This window comes from Chelonoidis abingdonii, chromosome 8 (assembly GCF_003597395.2).
Source record: "Chelonoidis abingdonii isolate Lonesome George chromosome 8, CheloAbing_2.0, whole genome shotgun sequence".
Lineage (NCBI taxonomy): Eukaryota > Metazoa > Chordata > Testudines > Testudinidae > Chelonoidis > Chelonoidis abingdonii.
Window position 1 is genome coordinate 67,554,218 of NC_133776.1, and position 24,516 is coordinate 67,578,733.

At 43.9% G+C, this 24,516-nt stretch overlaps 1 protein-coding gene across 4 annotated transcripts in view; it reads left to right on the top strand.

Annotated features, from left to right (window-relative positions):
* Positions 1–15,262, top strand: part of PCDH19 (protocadherin 19) — a 106,297-nt gene extending 91,035 nt beyond the window's left edge. For 2 of the 4 annotated variants that reach the window (XM_032772152.2, XM_032772153.2), the window contains exon 5: positions 14,651–15,262. In XM_032772152.2, coding sequence (XP_032628043.1) covers positions 14,651–15,240 — 590 coding nt within the window. In that variant the 3' untranslated portion in view covers positions 15,241–15,262. The remainder of the gene's footprint in view (positions 1–14,650) is intronic. The other 2 variants (XM_075068729.1, XM_032772155.2) reach the window with 2 other exon arrangements.
* Positions 15,263–24,516: the final 9,254 nt, after the last annotated feature.

The window sequence follows — 24,516 nt, forward strand, 5'->3', positions numbered from 1 at the left end:
TCACTCCACAATGCAAACCCCAGATTCACTCCCAGTGTTCTTATATCACCCCAAAATAGCTGACTCCTTCCTTTCACATAAATGAATCTTTCTCTGCTGAAGTCAAAGGCTGGCTGGAAGGGCCCTGGCGCTGCAAAGTTACCGTGTTGCAGCTCTAACAGGAGCTAGAATCTGTCTTGCCTGCTGAGACTCAAGCTCTGCTTTCAAAGTGGAGAACACTAAGTGGGCCAGGTGTCCTGGGGGTGGAGGACTTTTGATTTGTCCAAGGATCTGGGGGTGTGCACAGTAGCAAACATGCTTGAGACTCCCTCCCTACCTTTGAAGCTGTCTATCCCTACTTTTCCTATCACTCTTGAAAGCATAAAGTGTTTAATTGATGTTTACAATGAGATTGTAGAAACTTGAACCTTACATTTCTATAGCAGCTTCTATCCTAAAGGAACTTGAAGCATCTTACATACTTCGCTTGTACAAGAACAATTACACCACCACTTAAATGCAGCCAGATCTGGGGTAGGTCACAACACCTGTTTAATAGTGAACAACAGCATATGTAACTAAATTCCATGGTTCAGTTAGGGCAGCAGAATGTAATGACCCAAAGTGGAATTTGGCCTGGATGCCAGTCCACTGTACAAAGAGCCATGGATCTTAACGGACCACATCTGGGCAAGAGGTCCTAGGTTTTGCCTCTCATCTGAAATCAACAAGCACTTTCATTACAATAACAGTAACAGCATCTTCTGACCCAGCTTCCCAAGAAGGGGTCTGAGGATGAATGGCTGTGTTTCACTTTCTTTAGGGTAAGAGAAAGCTAAGATGAAATATCCTGAGAACCTTGCCCTTTGTCAGATCAAATCAACTTGGAATATCTTCTTATCTTTCCCAGCTATAATTTCTGGGTTGCTCTTTTTTTTGATTTTTGCCAGAATAGTCCAAGTACCAGTTTTCTGATTGACACAATTTTGCATGGGATGTGGTGATGATTTGATTCATTGCTGTAGTTTCAGTTTGGACACAGGGTTTGCATTGAGTTACATGGCATGGAATACTTGAATTTGTCTGCTTAAGATTTGACAATAGGATAGAAAAGTCACCTTTGGATTAATTTGCTTTGTCTGCTAAAGTCCCATTAATCTGAAGACAGCTGTTGTCAAAGGCATAAAGGGAGACAAAGTTCTGCTCCCAATTGTGGGAAATGTGTTTAAACAGGCTAGAAATGTTTCCTGCTCTGCAGGGTATAATACACTTAAATGGTTACATTAACATGAAAATATATAACAAAGACTGTATTTAGGACAGCCCTTTTGTATCCTGTGCTAATGAATTCGAATTTCAGTAATGAAGTCAAAGGGTTGTATTCTTCTCTTGATGCTTGCAGTATAGTAACTCCCATTAGCATTATGGATGCCGCAGAGGTGAATCATAGGATCATAGTAATTAGAGATGGAAAAGACCTATCAGATTGAGTTTATTCTTCTCTTAGGGACAAATCTTTCTTACTGTGCTCTTGTCAGCAGCCCTATTGGCTCAGTTCTTATGGAGATGAGCTCCATATAAAATATCCCAATAGATATGTAGGGAGCAGAATTTCAGGGGTGAAGTTCTCCCCATGCAGGAGGCCAGCACAAGCTCTATGGATCACTCATGTTTTCAAAGAAAAAAAAAGGCTGGGGAACGGAGGCTTCATTGGGGTTTAAATGGTGCTCTGTGCTGGTCCTATACACAGGAATGGATTTCACCTCATGACTAAGGCATGATTTGATCCACTGTCCCTAGATAAGGGGGAACAGCCAACATTAATCCTATACTACACTAAAAATGTGTCCAGAATTCAACATTCCTTCCCACAAAATCCCAGTTTCCAGAAAGCTTCTTAGATTATCAAAAAAAACTGGTTTTATGGCAGAAGTTGTTCCATCTCTGTGCACTAAATCTATTCGTATCCGCCTAATTTACAGTTTAAATGGTACCTTAGATGTTACTAAGTGTGTCAGTTTTCATTCTCTGTACAAATACAGTTAACCAGAAGAAATGAAATTATTAATGGTAACATAGGTCAGGGAAGAATAAGGATATTGGGCCAGATCCCCAGGTGGTATAAATTGGCATAGCTCCATTGCACTTCATTGGCGCTATGCTGATTTACATCAGCCAGGCTCATTATGCCTCGTCTGTTGAACACTGCAAAGATTCTTTTCCGAACTGCATGTGAACCTTGGTCTCCATCAGAAGTTGAATAATAAATTAGCCTAGTTCAGATCCCTTGTTTCATTAAAATCATTCCTTGTGAGCAATTGCTTTGTCCAAACACTGTTGATCTCCTGTATTGGAATGGGCAACATGGGGTTAAAAGCATAAACATTTTCACTCATAAACCCCAAACAGGGAAGTTTAAAAAAAATCCTCATTGCAGTAAAAAGCATTTGTCTCTGTCCTCGTCTATTAGTGGCCTCTAAACATTTTACAAGAGAAGCCGTGGCAGGATTACATTTCTGCCTGGATTGGAGGTTTCTTATTAGTAGAGGCAGAGGGCTCTGTAAAAGCCCATAGGTCAAAAATATAATACAGTATTCCCCTGCACTTGTTTCCTGACATTAAGCCATTAGGGTAGATAAGGGAGAGGTGCAGAGTCTTAATTTATAAGCAAATGATGATCTGTGGCTGGGGACTGTTTGCAATTGCTAGAGCTTATTATTTTATCTGGAGCTTAATGCAGTGGATCACTGTTTGCTAACCAGTACCAACAAATCCCGTATCCCCAACCCTTCTGCAAAAATAGACCGAGGGCTGGAACCTCAGCTGGTGTAGGTCAATGTAGCTCCTTGAAGTCAGTAGAATTGTGTCTAGCCTGGAATCTGGGTTAAGAGAGGATTGGGTTGCATAATATAACATCCTTAAGGGGCTGGGACATTGCTCTATTAAAAATATTATGGGAGTCCTGGGCAGTAGGGGCCATTGTGACTGTATCATCCCTGCAGTGTTGACATTGTACAGGACCCGTTCCCATGTCCGTCCTGGGAATCTTCCCCCAGGATGGGCATTGCTGCTATTGGGGGGAAAAACTGCTATTATCACAGTTAAGCAAATGCTGCATTTTTTTGAAGTGAAGGCTGTTGTGTGGTTTGTTCTCTTCTGTAATAAGAGCAACTCCTGAGTTAACTTTAAATTAGTTTCCTGCACCATAGCACTTATTTCTTTATTTTAAAGCAAAACATTTGGGGGTGAATTTTGTGCTGTGAAAGTGAGGGACAGATGTCTCTAAGTGAAGTTGGTACTGGTGCATGGGTATATTTTTAGCAGCTGGCCTCCTTTTTGCGCACATAGCACTAGATCACCACTTTCCACTCTCCCCTGATTAGGGGCAGCCCACAGGTGCACTGTCCCAGGAGGAACCAAATTGGGAATCAGAGGCTCCACCCACTCATCTGTGCAGGATGGGAAGTGGCAGGTAGATGGCAGCGACTCACTTGTCATCCACCCCAGCCAGGGCAATGTGGGTAGCTTGTAAGTTGGAGTGGGTAGACTGGCTCATGACTGAGCCCATAGTTTGCACATTGCAAAAGTTGGGTGTGTATTTTTGCACCTTTTTCATGTGTGACCTTAAAGTGGGAGGGAGAAGAGGAAGGAAGTGTGTTTGTTTTAAAAGGACAGGTCCAGGATAGCTCTTCACCCACATTTTTTCTCAAATTTTTGCAATTGCCTGATGCAAAGGATTGTATTTTGGGACAGGGGCTGGCCTTCTGCAGAAAAATAGCCAGACTCTGCGTGACATAGAGGACTCTGTAAATTTCCTGCTTGATCAGAACCCTGTATTTACACTGAGAGAATGCCTTGTATTGAGTATATTTTAATGAAAATAAATATGTCAGATGGAAAAGAATCTTAAAGAAAAGGGTAAAATACGGCAGTTGTCCATGAGATGGCTAGCCACAAGTAAACATCAGTGGCAGTGTTTGATCCCTTCATGTTTACTATTTATTCATATTTATTATTCATAAATTCCAGCACAAATGTTAGGCCTGCACCCCAGTGACAAATTTGCATTTTACTTTGTTTGATTTTTCTCCCTCCTCCTCCTCCCTCTGGTTTTTCAAACAGGGATTTAATGATTTACCATCCCAGATAGTTTCTCTTGTGTGTGCTCTCTAGCTCTTCTCAGCTCTCCCCTTCTTGTTTCAGGAAAAGATTTTTAACATGGAAAAGTGATATTTGAATAGATTCCCCTAAGGCAATCAATTTACTTTTAATTTGTCTGGAACTAAGCTTTTCTTTGTTGCAATGAGAAAGGATTGAAACTGCTGTAAAATATATTGGCTTCCAGGAAGATTTTGAAATGAATTTTTTAATGATTGTGCTGTTTGCTGTACCCAGCAGCAGTGTCATCATGATTACAGTATAACCATACGGTTGCCGAAAAAACTCTGAAACATCAAAATAATGCCATACTTTCATATGAGGGTACTTACGGTAATAGCAAAAATTAGTATACTAATAAATATGAACACTTATATGGCCCCTTGCACAGACTTCCCTATAAACCATCTTCATGTGGCTCAAAAACATGATCAATGGTGTGGAAAAAGCAGCCACCACTCTATTTACTTCATATTTTAGACAAATGTCCAGGGCTCAACTCAAAAATAAGCTCTGTGCTTCCTGTGTTGCAAACTGTTTGGAGAATTTCTGGAGTTCCCTTCCTCCAGATCTCAGTTGCTCACACATGCATGTGTGCTTACGCACAACATCACAACATCCCTTCTTGCCTTTCAGTATACAGCCACAATCATTCAAAACATCTCCGTTAATATATTAGCATCGTCGTTTCCCCAGCCTACTGCTTTCTTGATTTGCCTCTAATCAGTCCATAGCAAGCTGCTTTAATTCTTAGCTGGATCCTGAGACCTCAGGAATAAGTTGCAGCCTGTACTTCACCCAGGCATTCCCTTTATAGACACCTGCGCAATCCAAATGGCATTAGGTGCTTCAGTGAAGTCTAGCACTTTGTCACGTACTTTTCCTCCATCGCACAGGCCAAAATACACATGCTGAAGCCCCAGTCAGTCTTGGAGTGTCCTTTTAACCTTTTCTTTATTTTCCATTTCCATGTGGCTCCCTGCTTCTTTCCTCTGCTCGCCATGTATAGCACAAATGAGCCCTACTTATTTGCCTCTCCAAACCTCCTCCTGACTTGGATTGAACTGATTTTCTGTTCAAAAATGGAAACTCCAGGGACTATTGTGATTGCCCAAATTGCACTGTAGATGGTATAACAGCACATGTCAGCCCACCCTTTATCAGAAATATTAAATCCCCTAGCACTTGCACCTTGGTATGTTTTAACTTTGCCTCTGGCCAGCACTAGAGATCCAATTGAAGATAATTCAGTTGCTCAGGGAGCTGAATGGGCCAACTTTTCAATCCGTTTTCATGTTGTACAGGGCTAGAGTGAACTCAGGTGAATAGGAGAATGACTGTGAATAGGAGAGGAAAAAAAAGGGGGAAGTGCAAAGGCTTCAGTTAACACTTACTTAACTGCCACTGGCACTACAAACACAGATGATTTGGGGCACAGCCCTTCATGTAACTCCCCAAACAAAACTGTACACGTGTACCTGCTTGATGGTGGGATTTAAAGGCCATTTGAGGGGTTGTTTCTTGACAGGTTCCCTGCTGTGACTCACATCTGTGAAGCAGCACCTTGTGCCAGGCAGAAGATGGCATGTAAAGCCAAGGGGGAGTCTTGCATGGCATAGAACCCTGTAAAGCAGCCACAAGGTTGCGAGACTTATGAGGCCAGAACCTCAGTCCCACTATAGCTGCTTTGTGCTGTTTTGTTGGCACATAGCAGTCTGAGAGCTGGCTTACCCGGCCAGTGCAGAATTCTTCCAGTGTGAGTGACTCTTGGATTGGTCTAGAACAGTGGTCCCCAAACTTTTATATCACTCCCCGCCCCTTACCCGTAATGTAATCTGCCCATGCCCTCTCAAGGAGCCGGGGCCAGGAGCACGGGGGCGGCTCCAGGCCCCAGCACGCAAAGCACGTGCTTGGGGCAGCATGCCACGGGGGGCGCTCTGCCGGTCGCCGGTCCCGCATCTCTGGTGGACCTCCTGCAGGCGTGCCTGCGCAGGGTCTGCTGGTCCCGCGGCACCGGTAGACCTCCCGCAGGCATGCTTGTGGGAGGTCCACTGGTCCCGTGACTCCGGTAGACCTCCCACAGGCACGCTTGCAGGAGGTCCACCGGAGCCGCGGGACCAGCGACCGGCAGAGCGCCCCCTGCGGCATGCTGCCATGCTTGGGGCGGCAAAATGTCTAAAGCTGGCCCTGCAGGAGTGGAGTCACTGCTGGAGTCAGGAGCTGGGGCTGGGTCGTGGTTGGGGCCAGGAGCCGAAGCTGGGGCTGGAGTGGAGCTGGGGGCAGAGCAGATCTGGGTGGCGCTCGATCCCTCGTGCTCCCCCAGGCTTGGCCCGGGCCCCACCTTGCCCCCACAGTTTTGGGACCATTGGTGTAGAGCCATCATGATATCACCTACACCACTGCCCTGCCAGCTCCAGTGGTATGGCAGGGAGGAGGGGCATGGCTCTGGTTTCTTTATGCCTGACTAACCCTAGCTTCAGGAATGGTGTTTGCGGATGCTCTAACTTACATCCAGCAACTGCCCTGGGATCCAGGGGACATAAAGATTGTGTTAAGCACACTCCCCGCTCCCGCCCCGGTGCCCCCCCCACACCTTTGAGTTGTACTGAGGACTCCGTAGCCACATCCCAGGACTCGGGCCACAACAGTCTTTTTCTCACCTCCCCCAACCTTCTCCCCAAATACAATGAAAGTAATAAAAAAAAAAAAGGGGGGGGGGGAGAGAAAAGACTAGAAGGGGTGAATGGCAACAGCAGGGTGGAGCAGGGGGCATGCTTCCTGTGTCTGGAATTTGACTGCAGACTGTTTGAGTTCTGTCATACTGTGGAGGCTGCAGTATATCACTGGTGTCATGAATTCATGAGTGTAGAAATGCCTGAGCACCATAACAAGCCCTGATATTTTCCTAATTATTTTGTGGCTGCAACAGCTTCTCTTTTCCCCCAGCCCCTTGTGTTCTAGAGTTCAGTGAAAGCTGCTCCTTGCACCTATGGACAGGAAGGGTTCTGTGTGTCCAGAATATTATACATCAGGCTATCTCCAGGGTGTTGCTTCTTTGCAGTCATGTCATCCCTTCTGTCCCCACTGCAGTAGCCCTTGTACATGCCTACTCATCTCTCATCTTGACTGTTACTGTCTCCTCTCCATCATCTTCACTTCCTCCGATTGATCCCTCCAGCCAACCCAAAATGTTGCCAGTTTCCCCTTTCCTCCTCATCTTCCTCTGCTGTGTTCACTTCCCCCTCTCCATTATTATACTGTTTTCTATGGCATTGCAGTCAAGATCCTCACCTTCAAAGCCCTACAGACTCTAGTCCCCATCTGCTGAGCATATTTTTACTCTTGCTTCTTCCCGCTGCCTCTCTTGCTCTTGTCACCTCTGCAGATCCTCCTCACTGTTCCCTTCATCTCCTTCCCCCATGCCTGGCTTTGTTCTGTCATTCTTGTGGCCCTCTACATTGGGAACATTTTGTCTCCCTTTCTCCTTGTTCAGATCATTCATGGCTTCCAGGAATTCTCCCTACCTTGTTCTCTGAGAATCTTTTCACACCTCTCCTCGCCGTCCCCATGTCTTGTCTTGTTCACCTTGTCTAAGAACCTGACAGAAAGTCCACAGAAGTCAAGAAGTAGCGCTCTACCAAATTCACGATCCATTTTGGCCAATTTCACGGTCATAGGATGTTAAAAATAATAAATGTCACGATTTCAGCCATTTTAATCTGAAATTTCATAGTGTTATAATTGTAGGGGTCGTAACCCAAAAAGGAGTTTGGGGCTGGGTGTGGGTTGCAAGGTTATTGTAGGAAGGGTAGCGGTACTGCTACACTTACTGCTGTGCTGCTGCTGGCGACAGTGCTGTCTTCAGAGCTGCGTAGCTGGAGAGCAGCAGCTGCTGGCTGGGATCCCAGCTCTGAAGGCAGAGGCGCAGCCAGCAGCAGCACAGAAGGACGGTATGGTATTGCCATCCTTACTTCTGTGCTTCTGCCTGCAGAGCTGGACAGTCAGCAGCCGCCACTCTTTGGCCACCCAGCTTTGAAGGCAGCAGAGCAGAAGTAAGGGTGGCATGGTATGGTATTGCCACCCTTAATTCTACACTGCTGCTGGCGGGGCATTGCCTTCAGAGCTGGGCACCCGGTCAACAGCTGCCGCTTTCCAGCTGCCTAGCTCTGAAAGCAGCACAGAAGTAAGGGTGGCAATACTGTGACCTCCCTAAAATAACTTTGCAACCCCCATGCAACTCCCTTTTGGGTCAGGACCCCCAATTTGAGAAACACTGGTCTCCCCTGCGAAATCTGTATAGTAGAGGGTAAAAGCACGCATAAGACCAGATTTCATGGGGGGAGACCAGATTTCACGGTTCATGACACATTTTTCGTGGCTGTTAATTTGATAGGACCCTATCAGTAAGGAATCATGGGGATCAGCCCCTCAGGTATCAGCTGCTCAGATCAAGGAACACTGTATTAGTGTAATGATGGTGATTTTTACCTCTCCAGGGACCAATATTCTGGTCTGATTTTTGACTACCGGATGTTTATGACCTTTTCTCTTATGACTTGTGCGTGAAGCTGGTGAAGTATTTCTGCAATAGATTTTTGTAAAAAAATCGCTGAGATGCTAAGCAAGCTGCAGTTGTGAGGTAGTCGTGCTTGGTACATGCTGTGGGCCTAACTGGCACTGTTCTGACACAGTTTCATTCCTGCAGTGCCAGTTCATTGCTTTAGATCAATGCTGTTCCAGTCTCTTCCCTGGCTCCCATTTCCTCCTCTCTTCGTGCCCCCCCCCCCCCATTACCAACATGGGCTGTATCTTTTTTATGCAGATGAAACAGGTTTGTTTCTCTCCTCCACCAGACCTTTCTGAAGCAATTTCATTCCTCGCCAGCCTGTCTGTCTGAAGACTGCATGGCTCAGGCCTTTAAAATCAGTACGGCCACAACATGTGTGGTGTTAGGGCTCATTGTAAGTTGCCGTTGTGCTAGTCCCCTGAGGTGGGAACAGAGGTGGTTTGAAATCTGGAGCTCAACATGGGCTTTACTTTAGTCTTTGAGAAGTCTATTTATTCCAGAGGTGGTTGGATTTGTTCTTTCTTTATTTTTCTATATTAAGGATTATGATCAGCTCTGACTGTTTTTTCCCCTGTTGTCTGACTTAAAAGCAGTAGCCCAGTGTCTTTCTGATTAGGCTTCAGAAGTGCCGTAGTGTCTTAGATCACTGAGGATCACCTTGTAGGAATCAATATTAAGGTGAAATAGTAACAGCTTCATTAAAAACATCCATCTGGATTGGGGGTGTGTATACAACTGACCAAATGCTCCCCAATATCATGTCCCAGCAGGCACTCGGTCTTGTGTAAAACCTGGGATGGAGTCTTCAGGGCTGACTCTACTTGGGCTGTTCCAAAATCCTGAGTAGGAACATGCAGGGAGATCTTTCCAGGGGATCATATGCTATGCTTGCATACCTTCCTGATAAGGTAGGGTAATGGCTCCAGCAGGCTCCCAGGGCAGCACTTTTTGCCCATGTGGAAGTAATTCCTCTCATTTATGTGAGAGGGACCCTGTGTGGAGAGGCAGAGCTTTTTGCTGTATCTGCCAGGCCAGGTGTATCTCATTAGTTCCGACTCGGCAAGATAAAAGGCAGGGAAGACAAGAGGGTAGCTGTTTTAGGAAAGCGTTAGGGATTAAGCATTATGTTGAATTGTTTTAAATATAATCCTGTCCCATGGTGTTTTGTTCTGGGTTAAATTTCTGAATATAATCCAGGATCAGGGAGATTTAGGGAAAAACCTACTTTGTGCATGTGCTTCCTTTTTATTAGGAGGTTCAGAACCTGCCCCTTCATACTTCTTGCATGGAAGACTTCAGAATCATAGCCTTCTTTACAGTATTTGACTTGCAGAGTTGATGCTGCTCATTCAGTGATCCCTAGCTACAACACTGTCTAACAACATGTGGTCCTCTATGGGTGATTTTCAGCAGAACTAGGACCTTAATTTCAAACACACTCAGCTTCCAACATGCTGAGCCCTTTGGAAAATCTGACCCTTATATTGAGATTTTTTTTAAGCTCGAGGTTGTAGCCGGAATTCCATGATGCCAGATCAGATTTGGCTTGCTTATTGCTCCCAGTGATTCCTCGGCCAGTGCATCTGGGTTCAGGAAATACCATCATTCAGTCACATGCATGTGGTCCTATTTGGGTTCAGGTGCCTGTTCCATATCTCGGGGTCTCCCACGTAGTGGAGCAGAGAGGAGATGGAGGCAGCGGAGCTGTTGATTGTCTGCCTTGCTGCAGGAAGAAAAGCTATGTCCTCTTTACTGCTCCCAGCCACTCCTTTGTTCTCTCCTCCCTTTATTTCCTGTTGGTGCCTCCTTCATGGATCAGTGACCCCCGACCCCTCCACCCACTCTGTTAGATTGCTTGCTCCCACCTGGCTCATTCAAGGATCCAGGCAATCTTCCTGCCCAGTTCCAGGAAGTCCCCTGCTGCCAGCTGCCTCCCTGTTGTTTATGCATTGTGTGCACTGCACTGTGTGATTATTACCTGTGCTTTGCTCCTCACATTAGGAATGTTTTTAGTACAGACGGTAACAATTATATTGGCTCAGGCAGGCCTAGAGCTGTAAAGAATTTCCTGTGTTATTATTTTGGATAGTTTAAAAATACTGCTTTAAAGAAACAGAACATGAATGTGAATAACTATTGTGGGTGCTGTGGTGGCTGGGTGAACTGGAGCTGCACTAGGGAGAACAGCACTGCGCCGAGGCTTTGTGCCTGAATGGTACAGGAGCATACAGAATACCTCAGGGAAACGAGAGGCTGCCTGCACATGAGTGGCAGTTATTACACCTGTTCTACAGGTACTCCTCCCTTGGGGTTCAGCCTGCTCCATGGTGTCTGCAGGCTAGTACATAGAAGGCTTGGAGCTATGGTCATGTACCTTAACATCATCTTTCTGGGATCAGTGCTTAGCACTGCTGGATCACTAGAAACTCAGTTATGTTTGCCTCTTGCATAGGTGCACTGGAAGAGGAAAGGAAATTCCTGTGCTTACCTCTAGCACACCTGCCCTTGGCATCTATAATGGAGTAAAATATTACTTCAGATTAAGTACTGGTCATCCATGCCATGCTGATCAGCATGGTATCTGAGAGCCCAGTCCAACCCTCATCTGAAGGGAGCCTAAGTTGTTGTTGTCTGCCATTTTGTGGCTTTTGCAAAAGATATTAGCTTATGTCAGTCCAGTTCCTAGTGGCCATCTGTGCACATCTGAAACCTAACAGTCTCTGTAATGAGTCCAGCAAGTTAGGTGGCAGAGAGGTGAAGCTGCCATCTTACTTTTTGAGATGGTCTCCAGAGCAAAGTTGAGGCATGTTTTGGAGGATAGGAACAACATGGCAAAGCTAGCTGTTATGCTACGTGTGCTATGCCAGTTCTGTGAATAAACAGGGAGTCAGTCCTGCATCTTTCACAATCACTAATTTTCTTCTTAAAAGAAATCAATGTCCATAAATGTAACATTCCTCAGCTCTTCCCAACTCCTGCTATTCATGGATTTCGATCAGTTCTTCTATGCAGGCTATAGATGACTTTCTGAAAACAAATACCTAACCATTTGTCCATAACAAGCCAAAGGAGGGAACCATTTACCACCCAGACAGAGCAGTAACTGAAAGGGATAGCTCAGTGGTTTGAGCATTGGCTTGCTAAACCCAGGGTTGTGAGTTCAGTCCTTGAGGGGGCCATTTAGGGATCTAGGGCAAAAATCTGTCAGGGGATTAGTCTCCCTTTGAGCTGGGGGTTGGACTAAATGACCTTTTCAAGTCCCTTCCAACCCTGATATTCTATGATTCAAAGTATAAGAGCATTTAGGCAGCTCCTAATGCAGGTTGTTCTGCATGTAAAGCTGAGCACATCATTCTCTGAAAACACTGTAGAGAAGGCTACTGAAATCCAGACCTCCTGCACAGCCAGTCAACATTGCCTTTTGTACAGTGAGGTAGCTGCTGTGATGTAGAGAAATTGCTAACATTTTAGACATAGATTTTCAATGAATTGGTTTTTCTCTCTTTTTCTAGGTTTGCTTTTTACTAGCTGATTCTATGTAAGTGTTAAGCTGCTCATATTTTGGTGCATTGTGCTATGTGCTGAGAATTTTTATCAGCCACCCTTGTGCTAGAATGTGGTGGAAATACAAATGTATTTGAAAAGCTGAGGTTATGTGCACAGAAGTACAAAGCATCAAAATGAACTGTTTTCAGGTGGACAGGAAGCAAACCAAAGCTGAGTCTGCACCTCTGTGGGGTTCAGTATATCAAACTGGCAAGGAGTGAATGCATTATTGTATTATTATTAACTTTAACGCTTGACCACATTGGTTTGTTAGTTTATTTGTGTACAAATTACAATAAGAATATGCTACATAAGTGGTTCTAAAACTTTTATTTTTCGTGGACCACTTGAAAATTGCTGAGAGTCTCAGCGAACCACTTAATGATCTTTCCAAATGTTTGTGCCATTAGCTAATTATTGTAAAGCACTTTGGATAAAAGTGCTATATTAAAAAAACCTTAATAATTAATGTTTTTTTGTTTTACAAATAAAACCACACAACTCATATTTTAATATCAGAAGTCTTACCTTTCTAATGCGATGGATGTGCCCTTTCTCCTCTGCCACGGCAGCCCCCGAGCTGAGGCTCGGAAGGAGGGTGTCTCTCCCTCTCTCCCTCACCGCAACAGCCCCCCAGCTGGGAAGGAGGGCTATCTCTCCCCAGCAGCCGCAGCCTTGGAGCTAGGGAAAGTCGCCTCTTTCTCTGGCCCCTGCAGCCCTGCACACCCCTCTTCTCATCCCACCTGCTCCCTGTTCCCCCCAAGGCCACCACCTCACCTTACATGTGCGTCTTCTCCGGGGTCCAGGCACCTAATTAGTGGAGCCATGGCTGCGCAGTTCCCCTAATTAGGTGGGTGGCCCTTCATTCTCTTGTGTGCGGCCGCCCAGGTATGCACTTTAGAGGGAACTATCCATAGACCACCATCCACGGACCCCAGTTTGAGAACCTCTGCAACATAATTTTGAATGAAATGTGTGTGCTTTGCAAAGGTTTACTGAGTCGTCTTCAGCTACATGTTCTGATCAAATGAAGAAAACACTAGAGTCAAAAGCATATACTGAAAAAACCTGGGATGTTATCTGTATTAAATGGTCCAGTTCTTAGGACACGGCAGTGAGAGTCAAGAGTCCTGGATTCTATTCCAAGCTCTGCCACAGATTCACATTAGCACTTCAGACAAGTCACTTAACCTCTATGTGCCTCATTTCCCCATTTGTGGAAGGGGGATAATATTTCCAAGTTCACAAGAGAACTGTGTGATGTACAAGGGGAAAATGTGTGCCCTTGCTTGGGTGTGGGAGTCCTGAAAAAGATGCAGAACCACGGAATTTATTCTCCACAGGGAGGACTGTAGGGGAACTCCACACCCTATGTGTGCCGTGAGTGTGGCCAGCTGGTTCACAAACTATGCAGATCCACTGACCAAAACCCCAGCACAGTGAGCTCTGTCCACTATTGGGGGATAGATTCCCCCTGTGACAATCCTACCAGATAAAATTTTGAGCAGAGATTCAAAATGTGATCCTTAGTTTTTGTAAAGAGCTTTTTGATCCATGCATAAAAGATGCTGTAGAAGTGCAAAATATTATTCCATGTATCAACAGTGGAAATGCTGCTAGTTGCAGCCGTAGGTTCTGGAGCAGACGACAGAGAGAGAATCTTTATTATTCCCATATGAATGGAGATCAAGTGCTGGAAGTGACAAATTTAATCTTCAGTGGAAGGAGGTGGTGCTGGTTATTTATAAAGCCTCTGCAATTGTGTGGGAGGCCATCAGGGAATTAAGCAAAATGTAAAAATCAACAAAAATACAAACAAATAGCAGTCCCAGATGTAGAATTTATGCTCAGATTTTGAACAAAGTTAAAGCAGAGTGCCTTTTAGCACTGGTTACTGAAACAAAAATGCTGACTCTAAGCAGCTTGACACAGGAGACAAACCCGTTTTAATTTATTTCCTATCGTAAGTTGTTTCCCTTTAGGTTTTAGTTCTGGCAGCAGCAGCAGCAAAAAGCAAATGACACACAACCTGTTGGAAATTGAACTTCAGCCTGTTAAAATAATAATAATAAAAAATGCAATAAAATGCCCCTTTAAAATGTCACTTTAAAAATGTCTGCTGTTTGTCTGAAAATAACTAACATTTATGTAGGCATAATAGAAAGGGTCTGATCCTGTAAACTTCCTGAGAATCCCCTGGAAGCCAGCATCCATGTCCTGGGACATCCTACTGTGGTGATGAATACTTAGATTGTCCGTGTGTTTGTGTGTGTGTAAGTACACCATGCTATCTGATGGGACTTCGGTGTTAGTTTCGCATGTGTGAGTAAGGATTGCAGGGTCATCGTCCAGAAAGAATGAATCCTCAATTTCATAAACCATTGTATTTTCTTCACACAGATCAAACTGAAGGATTTCATTGTAGGGAAGAGTGTCGGATCCTTGGTCACTCAGATAGATGCTGGATGCCTCGGAACTCTGTCCCCAGTCGTGCAAAATCCCCTGAGCATGGAAGGAATGTCATGGCGCTCTCTATAGAAGCTACCACTGTGGATACAGAGCCTTATGAAGACTGTAGTACAAAAAGAACTTTTGCAACGTTTGGCAAAGATGGGAGTGAACCCCTCGCCGACGAGCGTATCGTCAACCTGAAAGGCAAAAGAACAGTGGATCTGCCCAACTGCAGCCCAAAGGTAAATGGTGCAGTCCGCGAAGCGGGGAATGGCTGTGAAGCTGTGAGCCCCATCACTTCACCCCTTCATCTGAAGAGCCCCCTGTCTAGCAAACCTTCAGTATCATACAACATAATGCACTGCCCGGTAAATCGCGACCTGGAGCAATTTGTAAACAATGGCCCTTCTCGGCCCACTGAAGCAGAGCCTAGAGGGGCAGACAGTGAAAATATAATGCATGAAATTAACCCACTTCTGCAAGAATGTAGAGAAAAAGACTCACCAGGAGTGAAGAGACTAAAAGACATAGTACTCTAAACGGCACCACATAAAAAGGAGAACCTACTACATATAAAAAGGAGACACTACTACAAGCGCATATTGTTTTTAATTGCTTACCAATGGTTCACAAATTGCTGTATTTAAGAGCTTTCCCTAAATGTATTGTTTATAAATGAAGCTATCGTTAATGTGACAATCCCACTTGTTTCAGCAACCAGCAGGGGTGTGCAGTTGAAGCAAATTAGCTTGTTTTTCTTTTGTCACAGGGTAGGGGTGAAGGTGAGACCAGTTCAGTTATAAAGAAGTATTATGTAAGGAGTATTTTCAATTTATATATTTTTATATCTCAAAACTCTCTATTATAAATTGCCATTCTTTGTAATGAATTGAATTGAAAACTCCTTATCTGGCCATCCTTAATAATCACCCTGAAGTTTTTGTAGTCTACACAATTTAATGGCCATTTCTTGTGTACAACTGTTAAAAGAACAATTCAATGAGTTTTAATATTTGCCTAGCACAAGGCTGGTTGTACTTTAAAATGTTGCTGTTTTGCTGTGGACACCCCTGCATTAAGAATCCTTTTGCTATCACATGCTTATCTGTACTATTATCGTATTTGATATCGCAAATTACTGTATGTCTAGTGATGGCAAAAGGCTTTCAAGTTTAAAAAAAAAGATATATTTAAAACTTGGGGAAACTGCTAATTTCAAAGCCAATGTAAGGAGTGTTCTCTCCCCGTCTTACCCTGCAGCACCCCACACGTCCTATACTTGTTTTCACAGAGCTATGATAGATCATTATGGAAAGTCATTTGGGGGATATTCTGCTGCCTAATTTGCAGTTGTTAGATGCAGCGTGCTGAACGTTTTGAGATCCATTTTTTCTTTTTTTTGTAATGTCAAGGCACTGCATGGAAAAGCTTCTCTGTAAGTTATTAGTTCCCAGGTTTAGATATTCCCTGTCTCTAATCATCTCAAAGTGAGGGAATTGTTTAGCAGATCTAAATTAGCATCTTGGTTAGACACACACTTCCTGATTCAACATTTCCCAGTCATGATTACACTAAGTACTGGCGTGAGTGTATGTATCTCATCATGGAATGGATTTTAGAGTGATATTATTTCTATTTATCCTGCATCAAAAATAGATATAGAGTAAGCAATAGAAGGATATACGTGTAGGGACAGACAGGTGAAATGTAACACCAGTACTAATCAAATTAATGTGCCTTCCATATGGAGAAGAAAAATTTGAGTCATTATTTTTTCTCATAATTAAGTACATGTTTTATGTGGTTAAAAATTTGCACACATGAAATTGATTTTTAAAAGAAAAAGGACCATTTGAGCTACTTGAACGGCCATTTTGTAGAAACGAGGGGAGCTATAAAGATTTTCACAGCATGGTATATTCTCTGCTCTCCTGCACTACATAATTGTTCAGATTGGGTTTGAGTGGGGTGGAGTGGAGTGGAGGATGAAGGTTTGTGAATTAGTAACCCTTTATTTGACAGACTTTTCTACCCGGAAGAATATTCATTAGAGCTTAAAGGTTCATTATGAGGCAGGGAAAAAATACAGATATTGCCAACATTTGCTCTGCCAGTGAACTGAAAATAATGGTTTCTAGAGAAACAGTCTTCCTAGTACTAACGTATCTTGATAACATTCTCGTTACTTTGATTTATTTAAATTAAAAATGTCATCAGGAAAAGAGCCTCCAATTGTTATTGTCTTAGAAATCAAATAAGCTCCAGTCCTTTCTTTTCTTTAGAGAAAGTGAATAAAATGAATATGGTTGAGTTTTTGACTACTCCAGTTGGTACATTACCAGTATGTCTTATGGGCCCAGGAATTTGAAAATAAATTATCAAAAGGAACTTCTAATTAAATTACTAAAGCTTTTTGTATTGGTGTTGATTGCTACCTCATGCAGATGGAATCCCCTTAGTTGATGTGACTGCATCTGTCCCTCTAAAACTGACCTATATTTCATTTTTTTCTTTAATTTTGAAGTTTGATTCATTTTTTAAATAGTATGTTCTTTTTATTCTAGTTTTTTATATCTGGAGTACTGTACTGCTGTTATTAAAATATATATTTTTTGCAAGTGGATGTATATTATATGAGCAATAGAAAAAACAGGTTGGTTTCAGGGGGATTAAGTTACTGGATATTAAGATGGGTGTTTTGTTCATTATGATGTAACCTGTATTTAACTTCTGAGAGCTTTATTCAGTGAAAATTCATGTCCTTACTTACTGAGCCACAGAAGCCTCCTGGATATCTTCGTTAGCTGCAGAAATTAATCCTCATTAATTGGCAGAAAATTGTTTCTAGAAGGATTTTGTGTGTGTGTGGCAGCAGTAACTCAGAATCAGTCTATCAGTCCCCCCCCCCCCCCAACACATATTCTTCAGGCGCATATGGATAACCGATGGCAATCATGAAACTTTTGACATCAGGGGCATCTACTTAGGATGCTCAAAGACTCTGGTTGCTTTAGGCTAGCTGACAAAATGGGTTGAAGTTTATATGAACCTTTTGCTCTCTCCTGGAGAGCCCACAAAAAGGGCTTGGGTTTCTTCAAACTCCTGAGTTTTACTGCTGGGATTTTGTTACAAAATCCAGGACGCTCATTAGTTTTGCACCAGGTTCAGTGAAACTCTCCATCCAAAAGTTACCTTGAGATTTCAAATTTTCATACCACCGAATATAAACAAACCTGAGTGGGGATATGTGTGTTGCAAATGATGTAAACTGAACCTATCCGACTGCTTGATGCAATCTCTCCTAACTTGAAACGGGTGGGTGTCATGCTGCATTCATGGCAGGTCATTTCCCTGAAATGAGCCATTCAAGTACTTCACAAAAGGGAGCTGCTGAGGAATAGCCAAAAGGCTTCCCTGAGGAGAGCCGAAGGCATGAGCCCTCACTCTGATAGGAGAGAGCCCCATTCCCCACCCCACAAGTCCATGTCTGCAACAAGTGGGAAACTATTTAGCCAAGAAGGTCATGTTTGGGTCCAGGTCATAGAGCCACCTTCTCTCCCCAAACATACACACTCCACACACAAGTATGGCCCTACTTTAATGTCATCTGAATCTGTTTCTGAGCTCTGGCTAAATTCCAGCACTAATATCATGATTCCTGCCCTGGGTTATCTTGATCCAGCTCCACTGAAGACTCCCATTGGTTCCCTGCGGGGTTGGATTGAGATTTAACTCCCCAAGCCAAATCATTTGCCCGGAAGGGCTTGTATATTATCTTCTATGGAACTGAGAGCAACAATCCATCAGGCAACATGGGAAAGGAGAGGCTAGCCAATTAGCATGGATTCTCCTCCATCCACTACACTGTGCTGTGAAAATTGGACTGTCCTATTCCTCTCCACAGCCCTCCTCCTCCCCATCCAAGGAGAGACTAGGCGGTGGTCCCCAGTCACCTGATCCGGTGAATATAAAACAGCCAGAAGAGTCCAGATGTTGATTTCTACTGAATTTGGGCCTCTGACTATTGAGCTGCCAGCACCATCCTGGCACTGGATGGAAATAGATGCTAACGGAAAAGAAAAATAAAACATTTCTCTGATTTACCTATTGGAAACATTCCTTGCCACTAGAAATAAAAGCGCAGCCCAGAAAATATGTGAAATATTTATTTATTAAAAGGGAGTTTTAAGAGGTCAGTAAGCCCTACTGCCTCCAAGCAAACCATTTAAACAACAGTCTTTCCAATCCTGGCCTGTGCTGAAGCTTGGGATCTTGAGTGCCTAAGGCACCTGCATGACACATTGTTATCACATGACAAGAAAAACCAGGAGAGGGACTGGAAAAGGTTCATCACCCACAGAGTTCCCTCCCCCCTTCCAAATATTTCCTATTCACACTTGCTTTCCCTCTCTCATTTGAAATCAGTTGAGAGCTTCTGGCTGAGCTGTGTTATAATGTTTAAAGTAGTTAAATTAACCACATCAAAATGTGAATGACCCAGGATGGCTGTTTTGGACAAGATGTAATGAAGCTCTCTTTAGAATTTATATTCTCATCAAATTTGGTGCAGGAAAATTGTAAGAACAGTGTAGTAGTTTATACCACCTTTAACAGCCTGATTTCCAGAGATGCCAATCATCTACAACCCAGGTGAAACCAATACTGGATTGTGCATGCAGCATCTCTGGATACCAGTCCCCAAAGATACAGTCTGAGTAAATTCATGACATGCTCTACTCAAAGTGTAATATTTACCTACTTGATAGAATCTCTAGAAAATCCTTTCACAAGTGGAATTTTCTTTTCCTTGCATTGAAATCTTGCAGCACTGGTTTTATTTTTATGCCGATATATACAAAGGGGAATATGGGGGGTTGGTTACGGGAGGGTGGATTGATGGTTTAGAAATAATCCGTAAGCACTTAATGCATTGTCCTGATGAAGTTGTTGCGATTATCCCTGTTTTATTGTGAAGCTGGAGATGGCCTGTGGATCACACATTGTGCAGAAGTGAATTATGTTTTTTCAAATAGGAAACAAGTTGCTTTTGTGAAGAACACACTGTCTGATTAATATGTTGAAATTACTCTTGGGGGGAAAAACTAATTATGAATAGAAACACATTTGTCTGTCATGGGGGGAAATGGATGATCTTGTTGCTACAGCTGCTTTTGCCGCTACAGATAATCTTTTATTCAACTTATGAGGTGCATTTAACCTTAGCAGAAGAACCCAGCTAACTCTGTTGCAAGCCCTGGTGAAATGGATTCTGTACTGGCATCAGCTGATGTTCAGCTGATACGAGTTGGGATATAATCTTTAGTGACGAGAGCTGACAGAGTGCAAGCTAGTTTTCAGCAACAAATACCTCCTTGCGCTATTCAAATGCTAAGGTATTGGTTGCAGAAGATCTTAAGTCTTAAAGCTACAAGCTTCAGTAGCCTACTGACCAGCGTGATGACACCATAACTGCCCGCCAAAGCAAGGCGGATTTCAGTGGGACTTAAGTTCAATTCATCAAGGTGTCTCTGTTGCTGATTATATGAAGAATAAATTGTTGTATATGCTGATATGTATGTTATGTACATTTTCACAGTGATGGAATCATTGTAAACAAAAAAAGGAAAAAAAAATCACCATTCTGTCTATTTTATGAAGATGATAAAGCAAGCTTTATTAAATTATTACAGTTCTGTTTCAAAATGGTGTACCTGCCACATTTTCTCTCATCTAATGAGAACTTTGTTTTCCACTTCAATGTGATTTCCCCCTCTTCCCGCCCCGCTTCAAACATCTAATGCATTTTAGTATTAAAGGCAATTATTGAATAAAATGGAAATAAGTGTTTGGTTAAATACGACTAAGAGGGTTTGCTTGTGATTGCCTCGGATCATTGGCCTGGCAGAAACCTAGGCAAACAGAGCTGTTCAGATGGTCTTTTCTTAACCCTGTAGAATTTCAACTGGTGCTAAAATGGATACTGTAATATCCAGGGGCAACTGCCCAGTTTTAATATAACAGCCTTATTTTGAAATGTTTTAAATCTTAGATCTATAATAGGTTCACTGGAGGGTGAACTTCACTGTAGTGCATTGGGACCACATAAGCCCCTCCCTTCTATTTAAATTCCATTTACAACCATGTTGAGGGCTTAATGTGAACTGGAAAGGAAGGAAAAAAAGTGTGTGCGCCCCCTTTCCTCCTTCATTGTTTGTAAAGAAGGCCTATAAAATGTTTCTTCCACTTGCTTTCTACCACAGGAATATGAGGGAAAGCAAGTCTTGCCTTTCCAGGTGTTGCAGGTGGTCTCTTTGGAGGACCTAGAGAAGTGGTTAGGGAGCTTTCTCAGCCCTTAACTGATTATCCTTCTTCAGGTCTTGCACTGGGGTGAATTTCACCCATAAGGGGGTGTTATATTGGTCTTTTTCCATTAACTGGATTTGTACTCATTTTAGCTAAAACACATGATCTTGGAGTTTTGGTGAAAGACTAAATAAACCCAAATATCCTGCAGAAAAATAATTATCCAGTGGGGTCTGTTTGAGGAACAGGTGAGGAAGTGGAGTGGCTGTTGGTGATGATGGGAATAATAGTTTAAAAACAGATTTATATTTGCTGTCTTTAACTTTAAAGCAATGGAGAAGGTTACAGCAGTATGATACAATAGTGAAGGTTCCTCTTAAGTTTATCCCTTAAAAACTGCCAGATTCTGAGATTTAACACTGGGGTGATGTAACAGCTTATACTGGCCCTTTAACAATAGAGGGGGCCAGATCACCTCGTTCCAGGAAGATGGAATGAACAAAGGCTCAGAGGATGGCCTTAACGAAAGATAGGAAGTAATGCCAGGGAATTAGTAGTTGGATGGGGAAAAACCCAGCACTCTGTCCTTTTAAGGCACAGATCAGGAGCCCTGGAGTGTAAGGTGAGGTAAGGCTCCCCTCTCTTCCAATCGAGAGGTGCAGTCTGGAGGAAGGTAGTTTATAGATAACCACTTCCCTTGGATCAGGAGAAGCGCCGGTAGCAGAAAGAAGCTAGAAATGGCTAGGGGTGGGGACCCTGTGAAGAACAGATGCTGGCCGGAGGAGAACTCCATGTGAGTGGACGAAGACCCAGAGATAAATGTGAGCTCTGGTGTTGCAACGCAGAAGTGTATTTTTGAGACCTTAGGGACTGTGTGGGATTGGTTGTGGTCATGAAATCTGCTTTGAGTGAAGGGTGGTTCTACTCATAAGAGAAACTATGTAGAGCTTATTGGGGGTCCTGAAGAGGGAGAAGAGAGGCAGGGTGCTGCAGGGGGACCTCTGGCCATGAAGGGGCACTCAGTAAGTGGCAGCCTTGTCACAGGGCAGAGGAGGAAAATCCCTCTACACTGCAATGTGTGGTAGGAAAAAAAAATCTGTACTTCGCTGCAGATCCTGTATTCCTTGCACACTCAGCACTCCAATGGCCTTTCGCTGAGAGTTGTGAGAGCGAAGGATGCAGAGTTGAGCCCTTGATGGGTTTTCAGTTACGAAGATCCGTTGAGGCTGAATTCACTGCATTGTGGAGGACCTGCGCAAAATCATTTGCACCACTTTAACCCCACATTTAAGTACTTCCACGGTGAGTCAGGCTTGGCATGGCTGTTTGCACAGGGGGCAAGGTTCCTCATTTGTGTAATAACCTTTTACCATAAGATAGATTGTATCAGATTACTCTTTATCATTACATGCTGCAGGCTATTCATTTCCATTACAAATCTGCTAAGGAGAGTAATGCCAAAAGAAAAGCAGGGCTCTGGGAGTCAGATTTTCAAAAAGCTCAGCATGTTGGATGCACGCTGGTGCCGAGAACATGAAAATCTTACCATAAGAATCACAATAGGAGCAGCTGGGGCTGAGTACTTTTATCTATTCCTTATTATTTGTACTACAGGAGTGCGTAGGAGCCCCGATTGGGGATCAAGTCCCCATTGTGCCAAGCACTATACAGACAAGTAGCAAAGAAGACAGCCTCTGCTCCAGTCCAGCTGTCAGGCAGGGCCCGGTGAGCAAATGAAAGAGACAAACAGGAGGGTGGGAGGAAGAGGAAATGTGAACATGAGCAGAGCAATGGAAGTGACAGGTACTGAAAATCTGACCCATTTTTAGGGGCCTATAGGGAAGCCAGGTTCCTCTGAAAACCTCACCCCATCTGCAGGGGCTGAGCACATGGAAACCTGACCCCACAGAGCTGTGTTGATCTATGCTAAACCTGAGCAGTTTTGGACTGATAGAGTAAAATTTGCCATAGTACAGAGGGCCCATAGGAGGCACCTCATAAAGCCCTGGGCCCTTAGAATTAAATGCATCCCAGCATAGGGAATCATGTACCATACAGACAAATATTATCTTTAATTTGTGGCTTAAGTGGTGTGGAGGTTGGTGTGTGAATCCCTTGCAGTGTGCTTTAACTCCCCATGCTGGCTGGTGGTAGCCATAGTGGGAGCATGGGTGTAGACAAGGCACAGGATTTGTTCTGCAGCATGGTCTATCCCTGCTCAGAATGGGTTTAAACACAGCGGTAATAATGCAAGTAGTGTCCATGCACTGATTACACTAGTGCTCCCCTTGTTGCTATCACCAGTGGAGCTTGCATTGGTGATGGTGCGACTGTGGGTAATTTCCCAGGAAAGATGAGTAGACGAGGCCACAGAGGCTTTAAAGTCCAGGATATGATTCTTTTGCTCACAGATTTTCATGAAAATGAGTGATAAAAACATGCATATTAAAGTGAGTACATTGCTCTCTGGACAGTGAGAGCTCTGCCCTGTTTCACAAGCAACTCCAGTGTGATTCACCAAACCAGCAATGCCTCATCCCTTGTTGGACCAGCTGAGGTGGGAATGATGCAGAGGTGGCTCTCGCTTCCATTGGGGAGTGGAAAGGAGAGGGGAGCGTCTCAGGATGATTGTAGGAGCAGCATTGATTAGGCTATAGGAAGATCTCACCAGCCTTCCACAGGCACTGGGTTTGGGATGGCAGCCTGCAAACAGGCAGCTTCTTGGGGCTTTGGGTGAACCAGACACAATGACCCTTAACTAGCAATAGTTTAAATGGGAGGGGACTGGCAGCAACTTCCTTGCTGCAGCCCTGGGAGCCTGCTATAGGGGCCATGGAGCAGCTGGGACTGGGGCAGCTGGGTGCTCACTGATTAGTGTCACATGCCAGGACACTCTGCTGCATGGCACTGCAGGCTGCCTAGTCTGGGAATTGGCTACTGCTTGGTGGCTCATCTTCCAAAGGCACATGCCAGCGCACGTCACGTCAGAGGGCAGAGCTGAGCTAAGGACAGCTTAAACCTTGCTTTGGTTTTTGGAGTGCTGTTCCTGAGGGCGGGTGATTTCATGGGATTTGCTTTAGCAAATTCTTTCCAGTGTTTGCCTTCTCTGCAGAACCAGTGGGAACACCACCTTCTGCAATCTCACGGTGGGAAACACGCATTCTGTGGGAGCATGTTTGAGCTTAACCCTTTTGGTGCTACTGACCTTTCCAGATATGTCCAGTTAGAACAAAGCTGCTGAGCTGTGAACATCCCAGATCTGTCTCTAGATAACATAAGTGCACTGTAAAAGCAGTAAAGAATCCTGTGGCATCTTATAGACTAACAGACGTTTTGGAGCATGAGCTTTCGTGGGTGAACACCCACTTCGTCAGATGCACATAGTGGAAATTTCCAGGGGCAAGTATATATATGCAAGCAAGCTAGAGATAATGAGGTTAGTTCAATCAGGGAGGATGAGGCCCTGTTCTAGCAGTTGAGGTGGGAAAACCAAGGGAGGAGAAACTGGTTCT